General features: G+C 35.3%; 5 protein-coding genes and 1 non-coding gene across 6 annotated transcripts; 4 read left to right on the top strand and 2 right to left on the bottom strand.

The window, feature by feature from the left end:
• Nucleotides 1-311: 311 nt before the first annotated feature.
• tbx-36 (Putative T-box protein 36) lies at nucleotides 312-1950 on the bottom strand. Its single transcript, NM_069865.4, has 3 exons — nucleotides 1765-1950; nucleotides 1423-1711; nucleotides 312-998 (listed from the first exon to the last, which is right to left on the bottom strand). The coding sequence occupies exons 1-3, from the start codon at nucleotides 1914-1916 to the stop codon at nucleotides 444-446; spliced, it is 996 nt and encodes a 331-aa protein (NP_502266.1). The 5' UTR covers nucleotides 1917-1950; the 3' UTR covers nucleotides 312-443.
• A 752-nt stretch (nucleotides 1951-2702) lies between these two features.
• Nucleotides 2703-6454, top strand: hdl-1 (putative aromatic-L-amino-acid decarboxylase). The gene is made up of 15 exons (NM_069864.5): nucleotides 2703-2812; nucleotides 2857-2997; nucleotides 3043-3126; nucleotides 3377-3719; nucleotides 3767-3825; nucleotides 3872-3935; nucleotides 3986-4059; nucleotides 4103-4172; nucleotides 4308-4879; nucleotides 4926-5060; nucleotides 5108-5487; nucleotides 5529-5850; nucleotides 5902-6022; nucleotides 6071-6247; nucleotides 6296-6454. The coding sequence occupies exons 1-15, from the start codon at nucleotides 2756-2758 to the stop codon at nucleotides 6412-6414; spliced, it is 2718 nt and encodes a 905-aa protein (NP_502265.2). The 5' UTR covers nucleotides 2703-2755; the 3' UTR covers nucleotides 6415-6454.
• Nucleotides 6455-6798: 344 nt separating this feature from the next.
• gtnt-58 (Glycosyltransferase family 92 protein) lies at nucleotides 6799-9206 on the top strand. The gene is made up of 8 exons (NM_069863.5): nucleotides 6799-7133; nucleotides 7351-7447; nucleotides 7497-7672; nucleotides 7718-7969; nucleotides 8017-8093; nucleotides 8145-8245; nucleotides 8821-8894; nucleotides 8941-9206. The coding sequence occupies exons 1-8, from the start codon at nucleotides 6838-6840 to the stop codon at nucleotides 9167-9169; spliced, it is 1302 nt and encodes a 433-aa protein (NP_502264.2). The 5' UTR covers nucleotides 6799-6837; the 3' UTR covers nucleotides 9170-9206.
• A 900-nt stretch (nucleotides 9207-10106) lies between these two features.
• ZK829.1 (DeHydrogenases, Short chain) lies at nucleotides 10107-12113 on the top strand. Its single transcript, NM_069862.6, has 5 exons — nucleotides 10107-10410; nucleotides 10740-10840; nucleotides 10897-11100; nucleotides 11144-11308; nucleotides 11809-12113. The coding sequence occupies exons 1-5, from the start codon at nucleotides 10135-10137 to the stop codon at nucleotides 11915-11917; spliced, it is 855 nt and encodes a 284-aa protein (NP_502263.1). The 5' UTR covers nucleotides 10107-10134; the 3' UTR covers nucleotides 11918-12113.
• On the bottom strand, nucleotides 11916-15102 carry slc-5A12 (Sodium-dependent multivitamin transporter). Its single transcript, NM_001047602.6, has 7 exons — nucleotides 15007-15102; nucleotides 14197-14475; nucleotides 13808-13946; nucleotides 13253-13754; nucleotides 13034-13200; nucleotides 12120-12613; nucleotides 11916-12069 (listed from the first exon to the last, which is right to left on the bottom strand). The coding sequence occupies exons 1-7, from the start codon at nucleotides 15099-15101 to the stop codon at nucleotides 12012-12014; spliced, it is 1734 nt and encodes a 577-aa protein (NP_001041067.1). The 5' UTR covers nucleotide 15102; the 3' UTR covers nucleotides 11916-12011.
• On the top strand, nucleotides 14162-14182 carry 21ur-13858. Its single transcript, NR_056732.1, has one exon.
• Nucleotides 15103-15251: the final 149 nt, after the last annotated feature.

The raw sequence follows: 15251 nt of genomic DNA, 5'->3' as shown, positions 1-15251 counted from the left end.
CAGTTTTGTTTTTGTTTCTCTTTCGATTTGTTTTACTGATCGACATCTTTGATTCTTCGTAAATAATCTTCAGAATAAGACAACCGATTTTTAAATTTTATTTCTCCCCCAGAGATTTGACAGAAATTTTTGAAGAATGTGGCTTTTTCGGTGGTCGCTTCCATAACCAAACATAGAGCATAAAATATTTTTAAAATGGAAAAAAAATAATTAAAAAATCCGAGCACCAAGACGCGCTACCATAAACTTTTTCTCCCGACGAGACCCATTGGAATGAATTCATGCGCCTTTAAGAACAAATTCTACACTTTTGATTTTATTTTCATTATTTATTGAAAAAATTTCAAGAATGATAAAACGTGAGCTTGTTAGTTGTGATAAAAAAGAAAAACAGGTTAGTAATTTGAAACCGGATAAATCTAGACATAAGCATAAATCGAAAGTTATAACCGATTGTATGACTGGAAATAGTTTTCATGAAATGAATTGTCATAATATTGCTGATTATAAAAATCATAATGGACTGTGGGCGAAGTTTGAAAACTAGGAGATAATTGGTCTGTTTGTGGAAAAGTATGAACCATCTGATATTCTTCTGGAGACGATGGGTAGAGAGAGTCATAAATAGAAGATGGTATTGATTGTGGAGAATTGTATTGATATTGATAAAGGTACGATGGTGACGAAGGTGATGATTCAAGCAAACTCATGATTCCCTTTTCAGCATTTTTTAGTTCCTTCTCATCTAGAGATTCGACAGGAAGTTTTGCTGGACGTTTCGAACGCTGGCACTTTGTTCCACTGATTTCATACTTTCTTTTTCTTGAGAAACGATTCATACTCTTCTTCAATTCACGATTGACTTGTCCACGATATTCAGTGCAAGTGATGAATATCATTTCGTCGAATTTCGTTTCCTTCAGGTATATCAGTTCGTCGTTTTGCATCTCATACAACACAACTCGGATTTGATACATTGTTCTCGAGGAGAGACACACCTGAAAATTTGAAAAAAGTCTAAATGACCATTGCGCAATTAATCGTTTTGGTTTTCAAACATGCTGATTATTGGGGACGCAAAAAATGCCCCTTTTGAAATCAAGGTGCAAAAACGCCCCGCCACAAAACGTTGGGTCTCGGTAGGTTTTTGATTTTGGCGGAAAACCTGTAAATTGGTGAAGTCTGCAGAACGAATTGAAAAGGTTTGAATTTACGGTTTTGTCTCCAGAAACCTAACGAGACCCATGGCTAGAGGGCGGAGCATATTCACCTGACCATGGAGCGAGCTTTCACAATGATTTCAAAAAATCACTTATTTGCGTCAATATGATTGATTGCATTTAAGTTATGGTGCATAACACCAGCTACTTTACAATTCACGTGCTCATGTAAAAATAATGAAATTAATTCTACAAAACTCACAGCAATCCTGTTTTGTTCGATTTTCTCCTTGGCTTTTTCGTGGGAGCTTGTAATATTCAATGCACCAAAATCCATATCTCCATTCATAAACCAATCTCCTGTTTCACAAATCATTGAAGACAGCGCCGAAGATTGACAATTGACGGGTGTTTTCGTTGGAATCCACTTTTCGAGTTTCTTATTATACGAGAACGTGAACGGGCTGAGAACATCAAAGCAAATCTCCACCGAGTAGAGGAGAGCCGGATCGAGACCACGTACTGAGAATTTGGCAGCTGGGAAGAGTTTTCTGGAAAATAAATTTTACATTTTGAATAATAAAATAATAAAAACAGAAATTACCTGCAGTCTTTGTAGACTACAACTTCATGAATTCCAATAAGTTGATTCCACTGTTTCTTCGTAATTTCACTTATTTCAATTGAAATATCAGGTTGTCCATCTGCCAATGCAGGCATCAAAAAGTCATTGTAGTTGTACGTGGGCTCGTTCATTTTGAAACTGAAAAAATATAATAAATTTACAAATAATTATTCAAAAAAAAAACAAATGCCAAACTACGAATAAAAACCATGTCGAGCGGAGATGTTGTGAATCAATAGTTATAGATCAATGGAAATAAGTAGGTCAAAAATTTCCTTGACCACCAACATTGTGTATAAATTTTATTTTTTGAAGGTATAATATCGCCAGTAGGGAAAATGTTTAAACCAATTCATTTAATGTTGTCGAAAATTTTTTGAAATGATTTACATTAAAAATTGGGGAAAACTCAGTTTCCCCGATCATATTTTTGGGAGTTTCATGTTTTTTCATGATTTGAATTTTCAAAAAATGTTCTCATTATTTTATTTGAATGTTGTATGAGATGTATGAGATTCTAATTTGCAGCAATACTCGAACCTTCTCAAAATGCCAAAACTTCTGGAAAATTTGGCAATATGCGAAAACTTTGGCTGAAAATTTGGAAAAATCTAAACACTTTTGGAGTGTTTAATTATGATATTTGGTCATTTTTGAACTACTTTGAGTATAATTAGACCCAATTGACGATACAGTAACAGTTAGATTTTTTATTTATTTTTATTTGAAATCTAAAAAATGTCGCATTGAATTCAATATATGAATTCAATATTGTCCGAACTTTGGTTCGTTAGGAATTTGAAAATTCTGTTTAAAAAGTTTAACGTGGCCTGTTCAACTTGTTCAACTTTGATTTCAATTTAAATTTAAAATCTTTCCGCGTTTTCGCTTCCGTCAATTTCTTTCAAAACTGATTCATTCCTACGTTTATTGTCTTTAAAAAAGACTTTTTATTCAATAATTATCAAAAATGTCCGAAAAAGGAGAAACTTTGATAGAAGACACCGCGGAAATTGAGTTCGAGCAGGTAACACAATTCAACTGATTCTATATAAATCATTCTAAATTCAGACAGTTGATAAAACTCAACAATGGGGTCGTCTGAAGAATGCAGCCGCATTTTCATTGTTTCGCGACTTGCACATGAATGAATCATTGCAAAGGAAACATGCAAGAAGTGATTATAAAGTTTATGATTTGAATAATAGAGTGGTTAGTTGGAATTGATCTAGAGTTGGAAACTCATAGGAGTTTCAGATATTCCATGTGATAAATACAACAGCAATGCCAATTACAAAGGATGGGCCGTTTTGTTTGAAAGTTATGAATAAGGATAAAAAGGTAAAAGCTTTCGTAATTTCTCGTTTCTGTTTTGACCATTTTGCCATTTTTTGAAAAAAGTATGTAGCTCGCCTTTCACCCTGCAACTGCACTCGCCTATTGGCACCTTGTCGATTACAAGCTTTTTCTACACAGTTTCTCTCTAACTAACTTTTAATTTTCTCCTAACTTTTAATTTTTGAAGATATTTTTCCCTCTGAATTACCGAATCTTAATAACCTTATAAACCTAAAAAATTTTCCAATTTCAGTCGGTTGCCAAGTTCCTTCGAAATGAGCCAAAACGATCCTATAAACAAACTGGTCTTGCTTCTCTATTTGGCTGCTGTTCTGATACGGAAGATACAATGGAAGTACTTGATGATAATGGACTGATCATTGCAACATCCTTTCTACATCATGATCAGTTTCGAGGAATCCTGATCACAATGAAGGATCCTGCCGGAAAAGTCTTGATTGGAATTCAAGCATCTAGAGATCAGAAGGACGTATTTGCTGTGTCGGGTCCAGACAATCGGTATTTGGGAGAAATTCGTCAGAAGATTATTTCTTCGGGCAACTCTACAGACAACTATAAGGGCGTTGCGTGCTGGTGTAGGTTCCCTGTATTGAACAAATTTTGATCAATAGATTAATTTCAGTTTCAACCGAAGTATCCCTAAATGTCAAAGTGTTCTTCATGGCCGCTGCATTTCTTATTGTAATTCATTTCTCTGCTCAACCGGGACTTATGATTTTTCTTGCAGGAGATCGACTATTTCAGCGAGACAAAAAGCCGCCAAGCTCCATTTCGTACACCGGAAGCAGATTGTGATTTGAGCCAGTTTTTTCAAACAAAAATTATTGGTTATTTTTTTCAGATTTGAACCCAATCATCAAAACTCCGCCGCATAATGAAAGAGTTCCAAAGATGAAAACGAACATATCGAAGACAGTGTGTTGAACCCGTATAATTAAAAAAGAACAAGTTTTTTCAGAGAAAAAAGAAAGGCAAGGTATCGGACGCATCAAAAGATTCTAGGCCGTCTGAGACGAAGAAGGAGACTTGTAAGCGAATTTTTAGCTTACGGAATTATCAATTTTTAACTGTAAAAGTTCAATTTTCGTACCGAAATGTGCAGTTTTATACAATTTCCCTCTCAATTTAGGAGTAGGCATTACCAATCCGGGTGTTTTTTTCAGTAATGATGCCAGAAATACACCACACAAAACACTTTGATTCAATCGGCGGAGAAGAACAAGCATTTGCGAAAAAAGAGAAAGTTGAAGAGTTCAAACCAACTGAGGCAGTCAAAGAAGAAGTTGATGTGAATGGAATGTCGAGGGATCAATTCCGAAATGCGGCAAAGAAAGTTGTGGATTATCTGATGAAACAAGACGAGAGCATCCGTGCAGCCCGTTGCTCTCCTGCACTGAAACCTGGTTATCTGAAAGCATTGCTCCCACCGAAAGCTCCACAGAAGGCAGAAGACATTGATGATATTTTGGAGGATTATCATAAGTTGATCGTTCCAGGACTTTCTCACTCGAGTCATCCAAATTTTCATTCATTTTACCCAGCTGGTAATTCATTCCATTGTCTACTTGCGGATCTACTTGGTGGCCACATTGGAGATGCTGGATTCTATTGGACATCTAATCCAGCATTGACTGAGCTGGAAGTATTGATGATGGATTGGCTCGGCGAAATGATGGCATTGCCAAAAGAGTTTCTTCTGTTCCCTGAAGCAAGTCGTGGTGGAGGGTGTATGCAGGTATTTTATATAATTTTAAAGTTTAAAACATTGAATAAACTTTCAGAGATCCGACACAGAATCCAACTTCCTGGTTCTAGTTGCCGCAAGAACTGATATGATTCGTCGAATGAAACAACGAGACAAGCGTCTTCGATCATCGGATATTCTAGCTCGCCTTGTTGCTTATACCTCTTCTGATGTTTGTTAAGATATATGATTTATAAAGCTCAATTTTTTGTATTTCAGGCTCGTCGTTCGATCAAGATGAAAATGGCGGCTGAAGTTGCGATGGTAAAGATGCGAGTACTTCCTACAGATCAGAACTTTATTCTCCGAGGTGACACATTGCATGCAGCAATTATGGCTGACATTGAGAGAGGCCTCATTCCATTCTTTGTCGGAGCCAACTTTGGTACTTCTGGACCATGCTCTTTTGATCATCTGCACGAGCTTGGCCCGGTGTGTAGAGAACATGGAACATGGTTACACGTGGATGCAGCCTATGCTGGAACTGCACTTATTTGTCCAGAAATAAGAGGGCTGATGAGAGGAATTGACTGGGCTGACTCGTTTTGCACTACACCCAGCAAGTTGATTATTGCTGTCTGTGATGTTTGTTGTCTCTGGTAGGCAGAATTTAGTTGAATTTGTAGAACATCGGTTTCAGGGTTCGCGATCGTCACAAACTTCAGCACGCTTCACTGGAGAATCATCCTGATCTACCATTCAAAGGTCTGCCGACAAGTCAGAGAGTCGGGGCACTGAAGATATGGTTCATGATTCGTTCTTTTGGCGTCGAAAATCTACAAAATCAAATCAGAGAGCACATAAGATTAGGACAAGTTATGACAAAAATACTGCAAAAAGACTTGAGATTCGAAGTTTGTAACAAAGTCGTGATGGGGTTGATTTGCTTCCGTGCAAAATCGAATGATATGTTCAACAAAGCACTTTTGTACAGATGCAATGAAACGGGAAATGTTAGCTTGGTATGAACTATTTGCTCATTAGGTGGGCTCAAAATAAACGAGAAATTCCAGGCATCGTGCGTCTTACAAAACAAATTTGTCATCCGAATGTGCATAAACTCTCCAAAGTGTTCAGAGGAAGATCTCGATTCAGCTTATAAATTGATTTGCAATGAATACGATATTTTGAAACGTTGGTTGATTTTTATTTTATTCAAAACAATTAACATTCATTTTTCAGCGTTTCAATATCGAATTGAAGTAATGAATCAAGCAGAGCTCGAAACCTTTATTCGCGATCCAGCAAAAATCCACTCGTCTGCCGAAGTTTCTCGTCGCTTCCCAGTTGTAAATCCATTAGAGCCGTGTCGAAGTCTTGCTCAAATTTCCTCGCAAATGCACACTGCTGAATATGCAGGTAGCCTGTTTTTTCCAAATTCTTTGAACTCTAACAAGATTATTTCAGATCCGCCAGGAAAAAGCAACAAATCGCCTCAAGTAGCTGCAAAAGGCGAGCTACCATCTGCGGCTCCTCCATCATCTCGTACTCCAAATTCAGATATTTCTGAAAAATCTGATAGATGAGATGAAGTGATAAATGAAGTTATTAGCGAATATTTTCAATGTTTTGTTCTTATTTTTGAATTAATGATTGCCGCTATCACAATACTTGTGATAGAAAATCAATTGAAACATGAAGAGGCCGGGAAGAAGCGTCGCCCGTGACACCTCGATCGGGTGAAACGTCTTAAAATATGCAAAAGTTTTTTCCGTGATATTTTGTAATTTCAAATCCCATATATCAAATATTGAGTACTCATGAACTCTTTGTTCGTTAGCCCTTTGCAATAAATGAAGGAAAAGCTAACAACCTGCCTGCCATGCGCCGTCCGAACCGTCTTTTTCACTCTCTTCTTTTCTCTAAGATTTTATCGGTCCGCACGTCACGATCCCAAAAGCTTCCTCTTCAGAATCGATTTGTGTGTTTCTTTTTAGCCAGCTAACAACATGCCGAGACAAAGAAGAACACGAAATCGTTTAATAATTAGTTTTATCTTTATGATGTGTATGGCCTCGCTTTACGTTTTGCTCTTGAAAATTAGGAAGATGAACCATTTATCAGAAATGGAAGAGAATTCAAGACATTTTGCAATTGTTAATGACATTGTCTACTATAATTCAACATATTCATCATCTGAAAAACCAACATTTATGTTTTTAATAACAAGCCAAATTGAAAATTTTTATTTGCCAATGACATGTAGTTCAATTGATGGTTATACCGAAACCACTTCTCAAATAGCGTAAGTTCATTTTTAACTTTGTTTGAAACTTTTAAAACAATAACCAAATACCAGAATTGTTTTGAAAATTTTTATTGACAATCAGAAAGTGTAATTTAAAAATAATATCTGGTCATCTTTGCACCATGGGAGTGGTCTTTAACAATTTTCCTACTGGCACTACCCCACCTTTAACTGAAAATATATAAGCTAAAATTCATAAATTATGATAGTTTAGAATTCAGCAAGTTGGAGATTCATTTCTAGTGGGAACTTGTACAGTTGTTGAGGATCCCCTTTATGTTACGCTGAAGCTGGATGATTTTAATATGCAGGTAATCTATTATTTGTAATTGCAAAAAAAAAACTTTGTTGAACTTTCAGATTGATGCTCCAACTCCACTTGAACACTTATCAATAAAGAATTCAATCGTGAAAGAGGATCATGTAATCTGTATGTCACATTTGGTACTTTATGAAGATGGTACCACAATTCTTTCACTGTTAAAACATTTCAAAAACTCGGCTGCCAAGATAATGATCTACGCAGCTAGCGTCAGGCAAGCCAATTTTCTCTCTTTCTCTAATCCTCTTGTCTATTTTAGTGACAGTCTCTATAAAGCCCTCGAAGAATATTCTGAAAATGTGGAAGTGGTTCCATGGATGCTTCCAGAAGCTAAAAAACGAGGAGAGTTCGATAAATTGAAGTTAGATCCAAATTATTCAAAAGCCGGAACTGAAGGAAGTCTTACGCATTGCTTCTTACGATATGCTCCAGTTGTTCGAAAATTAACTCTTATAGATTTAGAAACTTTGAAATTCAATGCAATTCCATTTAACCCCGATTATACTCTCAGGTTTGATGTGATCTAAAAACTTTTGTTTGAAATTTATTGACTTTTAGTAAAGGAATCACAAGTATGATAACTGATGGATGGAAACTAAAAAAGTTAACAACTTACCGTGTCACAATGAACTCCCGTAAGTATCAAAAAATTCAATTGAACCTGCCTAAATGTTAATTTCCCGCAGAAAACGATGTTGTTCTGAATGAAAAATGCTTTGTCCGACAAGATGCGCAAGATTTGGACAAAGAATGCGGAGATCTGAAGAGTCCCGAAACAGAAACGACGGTTAGTTTTTGAATTGTTTGAACTTTTGAGTAGATAATTTATTGGTGGTTAAACATGAAGGTTTAAAACTGAATTCGCATAGATACGAATTGTTTTTTCAAGTTGTTTTCTTGGACGCCATTTTTTGAAGTGAAAACTGTTGAAAAATATGAATTTTGACAATTTTTTTCAAGCTTTTTTATATAAAATTTCCATTTATTTCAATCACTTTACCTCAATTATTTTAGGAGCCGATCATCACTTCTTAAATAGTAAAATATGGCAACAAATTTGAACTTAAATTTATCAATTTAACACTGTTTCCCTAGGAAAAACGGCAATTCATTATTTTTTCATGTGGAAAACATCAGTCATTTTCACAGCCTACCTATAAATACATAACCACAGTTATTTTTGAGCTGATCAGAACTTTTTTTTAAGTAGTAAAAGGTTAAATAGTACAAAAAATGCAACTTCTTTTTTATTAATCAAACGAAATATTTTTAATGGAGAAAGTACGAAAATTAAGTACAGTTGAACATTTATTTTTAAAAAATTTTTCACAAAATTTTTTAAAAAGTTTCACAAAATTTCAGCCGTCCCGTTCCATCTACATACCGAAAGTTGTTCAATTTGATAATTTGAGTATTTACGAGGATGCACTTGGAAGGCAATCACATCAAGTACAATTAAATTAAATTAATTTGTTTGTTTAGGTGTACATCCTACAAATCGACAATTGAAGACCGACAAAAACTGATGAAGTTCGAGTTCGAATTAGAGAACCGAGTGTCTTCTGAAGTTTGTGAAATCGAACTAATGCGTGACGATTTCAAATGTCGCGTCGCAATGGACTATAGTAAAAAGATGTTCCGACGGAGGACACGTCTCTTGATTACTCACAAAAGAGCGTTTTTACGGTTTTGGGATGGATGTCATTTGTAGAAATCATTTACTATATATATAAAGCGCTTATTCTGTGTGTCCATAGTTTGTAGTCTGTGTAGTCTTTGTAGTCTGTGAAGTTTTGACTTCTGGAGGGATAGTGAGTTGGGGTTAGTGTAGGGATATAGTCGGGGTACTGTAGTGGTACAATAGTGGTACGGTAGGAATACTGTAGGGTTACGGTAGTTTCATAAAAATTAATTTTCAGCCCTAGAAGTCGGGGGCCGCGCCGAAGGAGCGGACCACGGCTGGTAAAGAATAAAAACGGATAGGAGTTGATTGTTTCGAACATAAATTGATCTGATTGGAGAGTAATATTCTATGTACATTGTCACAGGATTACGTTGATTTCAAGTGTTGAATGTATAAAAGCGTCAAAACTTAAAGTCTACAGTAAAATGTTACTCTGAATGGGTTGGAAAAAACTTCGAAAATATTCTGCAATTGAGGTTCAGAAATTGAAATATAAAAATGGGATTCTGCTACGTCTTACGCCTAGAATGAATAATTGACGGAGAGAGAAACCTCATTGAGTAAATATTCACCTGAAATTCGAATAAGAAACTGAAAAATAGAATTTAGAGTTGCACGGAATCCCATCATTACTTAATTTGTGTGTTCGCAAATTTTAATTTGGTTGTCTAGACACTAATCAACAACAAAACCTCATCAATAATTGAACATCAAGTTCAATGGAAACTTTTTTTTCAAAAATTTGATTTGGCGTAATTAAAAATGAATCAAAGAAACAATTTTTTGAAACAGTAACACGATTAAAAGTTTACTGAACGCCTGTAAATGCCAGATTAATTGAAACATTAATCCAATAAGTTCATCACAACTGGAACTAGACAAACATCGATTTAATCCTAATTGGCTGTTAGCGGCCACCCATACAAAAGTACTCAATCAGAGGAGACCGAAGTCTGTTTTTGGAACATTCAGTATTTGTTTATTCAACAAAAATGCCTGGAACAAGATTCTCTGGAAAAGTTGTCCTTATTTCTGGATCTTCCAAAGGTATTGGACAAGCAACTGCAGTTAAATTTGCTGCTGAAGGTGCAAAAATTGTATTGAATGGAAGATCTGCTGATGACGTTGAGAAGACTAGAAAATTGTGCATGGAAGTTGGCGCAAAGCCGTGGGATCTTCTACCAACTGTCGGTGATATTACCAATGAAGATTTTGTAAAAATGATGGTTAATACAGTCATTCATAACTTTGGAAAATTAGATATTTTGGTGAGTTATTTGTTAGAATTTGTGTAGAGTCCATTAACATTGACTATGAATTCATGTTGTCTAAAAAATTAACTCAAAATTAGTTTTTTCTATTATCTTCCATTTTGTCAGTAACATTCAGGTCACATTAGCCAACAGAGAAGGTTTATCAGATCATTTTTTGTGGAAAATCTAATTTTATATATACATAGCTACGCATACCAGCTTTTCTTCTTGGTGGTTTTCAAGCTTTCACTGAAAAAACTACTAAAATGTGAAATGAAACATAACACAATTTAATGTTCTGTAAGAATAAAACATTGTAGATAAAATTCCCATTCAAATTTCAGATAAACAATGCAGGTACACTAGAAGTTGATATGACGGGAAAAGAAGGTTGGGAAATGGGAGTTGACGTTATGGATAGATCATGGAATTCTAATTTCAAATCGTTAGTTCTTCGATGATTTAAAAAATTGTTTAAACCTCCTAAACTCTTTTTTTCAGTGTACTAATGCTGACTCAAGCTGCAATGCCTCATCTTATAAAAACCAAAGGAGACATTGTAAATGTGTCAACATTCTTGTCATCTGGACCGATTGGAGTGATGTCTATGCCTTATTACGCTGTGCCGAAAGCTGCGTTAGATCAAATGAGCAGATCCATGGCTCACGAGTATATGCTGAAAGGTGTTCGGCTGAATACTGTAAAGTAAGTTTTTATTGTGATCATATACCATATTGAGATTTTTAAGTCCGGGTCTTGTGAGCACTTCTTTCTTCGCCAGACTACCCGGAGTCGGAGATGATAATGCGAGAAAAATGGAGAATTATGTGCAGAGCAAGACCGAGTATATTCCTCTGGGAAGGGTATGCCAGGCGTCCGATGTTGCGGAGACTATATTATTTTTGGCCGACAGGTGAGATTCTTTAAAGGAAGAAAATTGCTTCAAAATGCATTTAAAACTTATTTTCAATGTTTGCTGACTACGGTAGATCAGTCACTTGTGGCGTCATGTAAGCGCCTCTAACCCACGTTAACTCGCGCTCCTTGTGCTCAACAGTGTATATTGTATCCTCTGTGTGCAATTTGTTGCCACAATGCCACTTTATTGGATCCCTGTATTTCAATTTTTTGGATTTCATTTTTTTTGGAGGTCCGGGAAAGTGAAAGCGGGCAGGAGCTAGTCACATGTACTGTAGATAATCTAAAAACAAATCACAAAGTTGATCGGGATTTCAAAAAATCTAGAATGAGTAAAATAATCTCCTATAAAATCAAACAACACGAAACATAATTGGAACACTAACAAAAAAATCTGCCATCTGACTGGACAATAAATAACGGGAAAATGCGCTCCCGAGACGCCTCCACTAGAGAAAACGTTATTTATGATAATAAAAATAAAATCTTTTCCAGAAAAGTGTCTGAATGTATAGTCGGACAAAGTATTATAATCGATGGAGGTTCTCGTTTATGTTGCAATATTGACATGTCGGATTTCAAGGAACAAATGGCAAAAGCTTGAATGGAATAATTTTATTTCAAATTTCCGGATCACCCGTTTTTATCAAAACACAATCTAGCTTTCATCCTAATTAACACGCAATTTGTCATGCTTTCTATTTGATTTCTTTCAAGAAATGGTCAAACTCATGATGTGTATCTGGCCAGGGCTCGCTGTAAATGATAAAAGTTATTTCGGGATTATAATAAAATCTTAAACTTACTTTCTGCCAGAAAATGTTAAATGTCGGATCTTCTCAACTTTATGATCAGACTCTTCGAAAAGTGAGGCGATCCATCCGATGATGATCATAAGTACAAAGCCGACTCCTGCGTAAGAATACGTGGATATTCTTGAAATGTACAAAGTATCCGGATTTCCATAATGAGCATCATAAGTTGGCATCATACGTATCGTAAAGTTTGAATTTCCATTACATCCTTCCAAGGTAGTATTCGTTGGAAGAAAGAGATCGTGGTATGGATCTTGGATGTAATTGGCAATGCAAATAATTAAACAGAAGAGATTCGAAAGAAAAAATGAGATGAGACATGATTTTGATCCGCTCTTTGGGAAAAAAAGAGCTAATACGAATATAGCAACCATTGGACCAGACATTGCTCCCATTACAGATATGCAAATACGAAGACTTCCTCCAAGAACTTCAGCAAGGAATGCAAGGCCAGTTGAGCTCAACCCACAGATCAACACAATAATCTGAAAAAAGTTGGGTTGAACAACTTCACTTTGCTGATTGATTTGACAGTTATAAATTTTGAAAATTTTGTTCCATAATGCATGAAAATCCATGTCTGATATGAAATAACATTTTCCGTTTTCTGCAAATTTTCTAAATTGTTTTCTTTAATTGTGGACTGAATAATTTTGTTTGTTCAAAATATCTTATTGCAGACCTAAAAAACATTTTTTTAATGTAGAATGATTGCCGGTCTCTAAAAATCATCTAAAATCCACATTTAGAGCTATTTTACAGACCTTGAAAGTAGTGAAAAAACGAACTGCATAATTTCAGAACTATTTTTTCCAGTTTGAAAACTCTGCCGCTAAAAGTTTCTAGGCGCCTATTCAAAAAGCTTTATTTTTTGGAAATAATTCCCTTGTCAAAGTTATTAATACCTTATTTAGTCTAGTAGCTCCAGTATCTGTAATTTTCCCATCCAAACTATTTTTCAAGAAATCTTCATAAATTGCCGCTGCCATGCTGTTCATTCCACTGGAAAGTGTCGATAGTGTTGCTGACATGATACACGAGACATAGAGACCAAATAGGCCAGGAGTTGGTTCTGAAAATTGGAATCAAATTGAAATTTTCGGATGTTTAAAACCAAAACTTACGAAGAATATCCCTGGCAAAGCTGATTGTGATATGGTCACTTTCCTTGACTTCTCCAGTTTCTAATGGATTACAATTATAGAAATATGCAAGAGCAATGAATCCAACAAATGCAACAATTGAGCAGAGAACTGTGAATGGAGCCAAAGTATATATGATAATGCTCTGAGCAACTTTAAGACTTGGAAGACTTGCATATCTTTGAATAGCCAACTGGTTAACTCCAAAGGATGCCAACCAGACAATTGTTCCAGAGAAAAGATTAATCCATAGACTATTATACTGATCGATTCTCCAATCCATCCTCCCTAATTCACTAATTCTTCCACTATCCCAAGCAATACTCAAAACTCGTTCCAGACCTCCAACTCTTGGATGTGAAAGACCTTTGTAAATCAAAGTGAACACTCCAGTATACATTATAACTGCCTGCAAAGAATCAGTCCAAACTACAGCCTTCAATCCTCCAAGGCATGTGTACAATGTTGTTGTGCAGCCAAAGATCTTAAATTGAAATGTGATGTTTGATGTTGTTGGAGGATAGAGATTAAACATACTAAAACCAAATACCATTTGTTGATTTGAAGGACGGGAGAAAGAGCAACTGAAGGAGCATACAGTACAACTGACATGTACACAATTGTGAATAATAGGAAGAGAAGGGAAAAGAGACGTCGGATGAGAATTGAGTTATATCTGAAATTGCAGAGAATAATGTTGTGAATTTTGGTTTTCCGAAAGCTTGAAAAAATTTATCAAGCTACCTGAATATCTGTTAAAAAATTTAAATGCAAATGTATGTACTTAACTTTTTAAAAGTTTTTGATAAGTCTAGAACAGCTTTAAGTTATTTTTCAAAAAAATCTATGTTTCTAAATTGTTACAATTCCTCGACGTTAAAGATTTCACAATTTTCTGGAAAATTTTGAATCTGAAAATAACCCACCGATGAATGAAATACTCATGTAGACATGTGCTCTTCATTTTGTGAAAAACCGGAAGAAACACAAAACACGTGACAATCGATGACGCCACCCCAATCACAAAGTTCAACCAGATTTGAGCACCTCTCTGGAACATTTCAGCCGGTACCCCAAGCATAAGGATTCCAGAAAGAAATGTCGTTAAAAGGGACAGAGCAACTGGAAGTGGGGGAAGTTGTCGACCTCCCATCAAATATTCCTCTTTTGCTGTTCTGTCCCCTCGACGGAGAATTATTCGACTTCTGGAATAAAGAACAAATTGGAGATGGATTTTTTCTGGATTTTTTCTAAAAAGTAATTTAATAACTTTTGACAATATGGAAATATTAAAAAATTTTCAACATTATTATTTAGAAAAATCGAGGGACTTTTCAATACTAAAGTATTGAGTTTGAAAAAATTGAAATTGACCTGAAAGCCTTTTTTTGCTGATTTTTTTTAATCCTAAAAAGAGAGGAATTCCCCAAAAAGTGTGCCAACTGTTTTGTCCTAAAGTTGAGATAGTGCTTTTTGTAATTGTTTTTTAATTGGAAATTTTCAAAATTTCAATTTTATCAAAAAACTATAGAAAATTGAAATTTCTCAAATAGAAGCTACGAAATCGCAATGAAAAGCTCTTTTTTTTTGTTTAATAAAATATTTGAAGCAAAATATTTAAAGTATACGTGCCACATTTGATTCAGAAGTTATAAGAATTTGGAGATCTGAGTTTTTTGTGATGACAGAAATTGCTAAAAATGAGTAAAAATTGTTTCAAAAACAAATTAACTCACTTAATTGCATGATATACTCCTGTGCTCAATGATAATCCAATGCTCAATCCAAAAATCGCATAATCCAACCAATGAAGTGAGACGTCCTTAGACATTCTAAAACGCAAAAATGAAAAGATGACAAAAAAATGAAACGGTTGAAGACGTGATTAATGATTGAACGATAACCTATTACGTGATTGATTCGCGGTCAAAGACCCAAGAGTTTGGCAGTAGCCAATGGCCTTCTTCAAGAATGTTTTGAT

This window comes from Caenorhabditis elegans, chromosome IV (genome assembly GCF_000002985.6).
Source record: "Caenorhabditis elegans chromosome IV".
NCBI classification, from domain to species: domain Eukaryota; kingdom Metazoa; phylum Nematoda; class Chromadorea; order Rhabditida; family Rhabditidae; genus Caenorhabditis; species Caenorhabditis elegans.
This window is presented reverse-complemented; position numbering and strand designations above follow the sequence as displayed.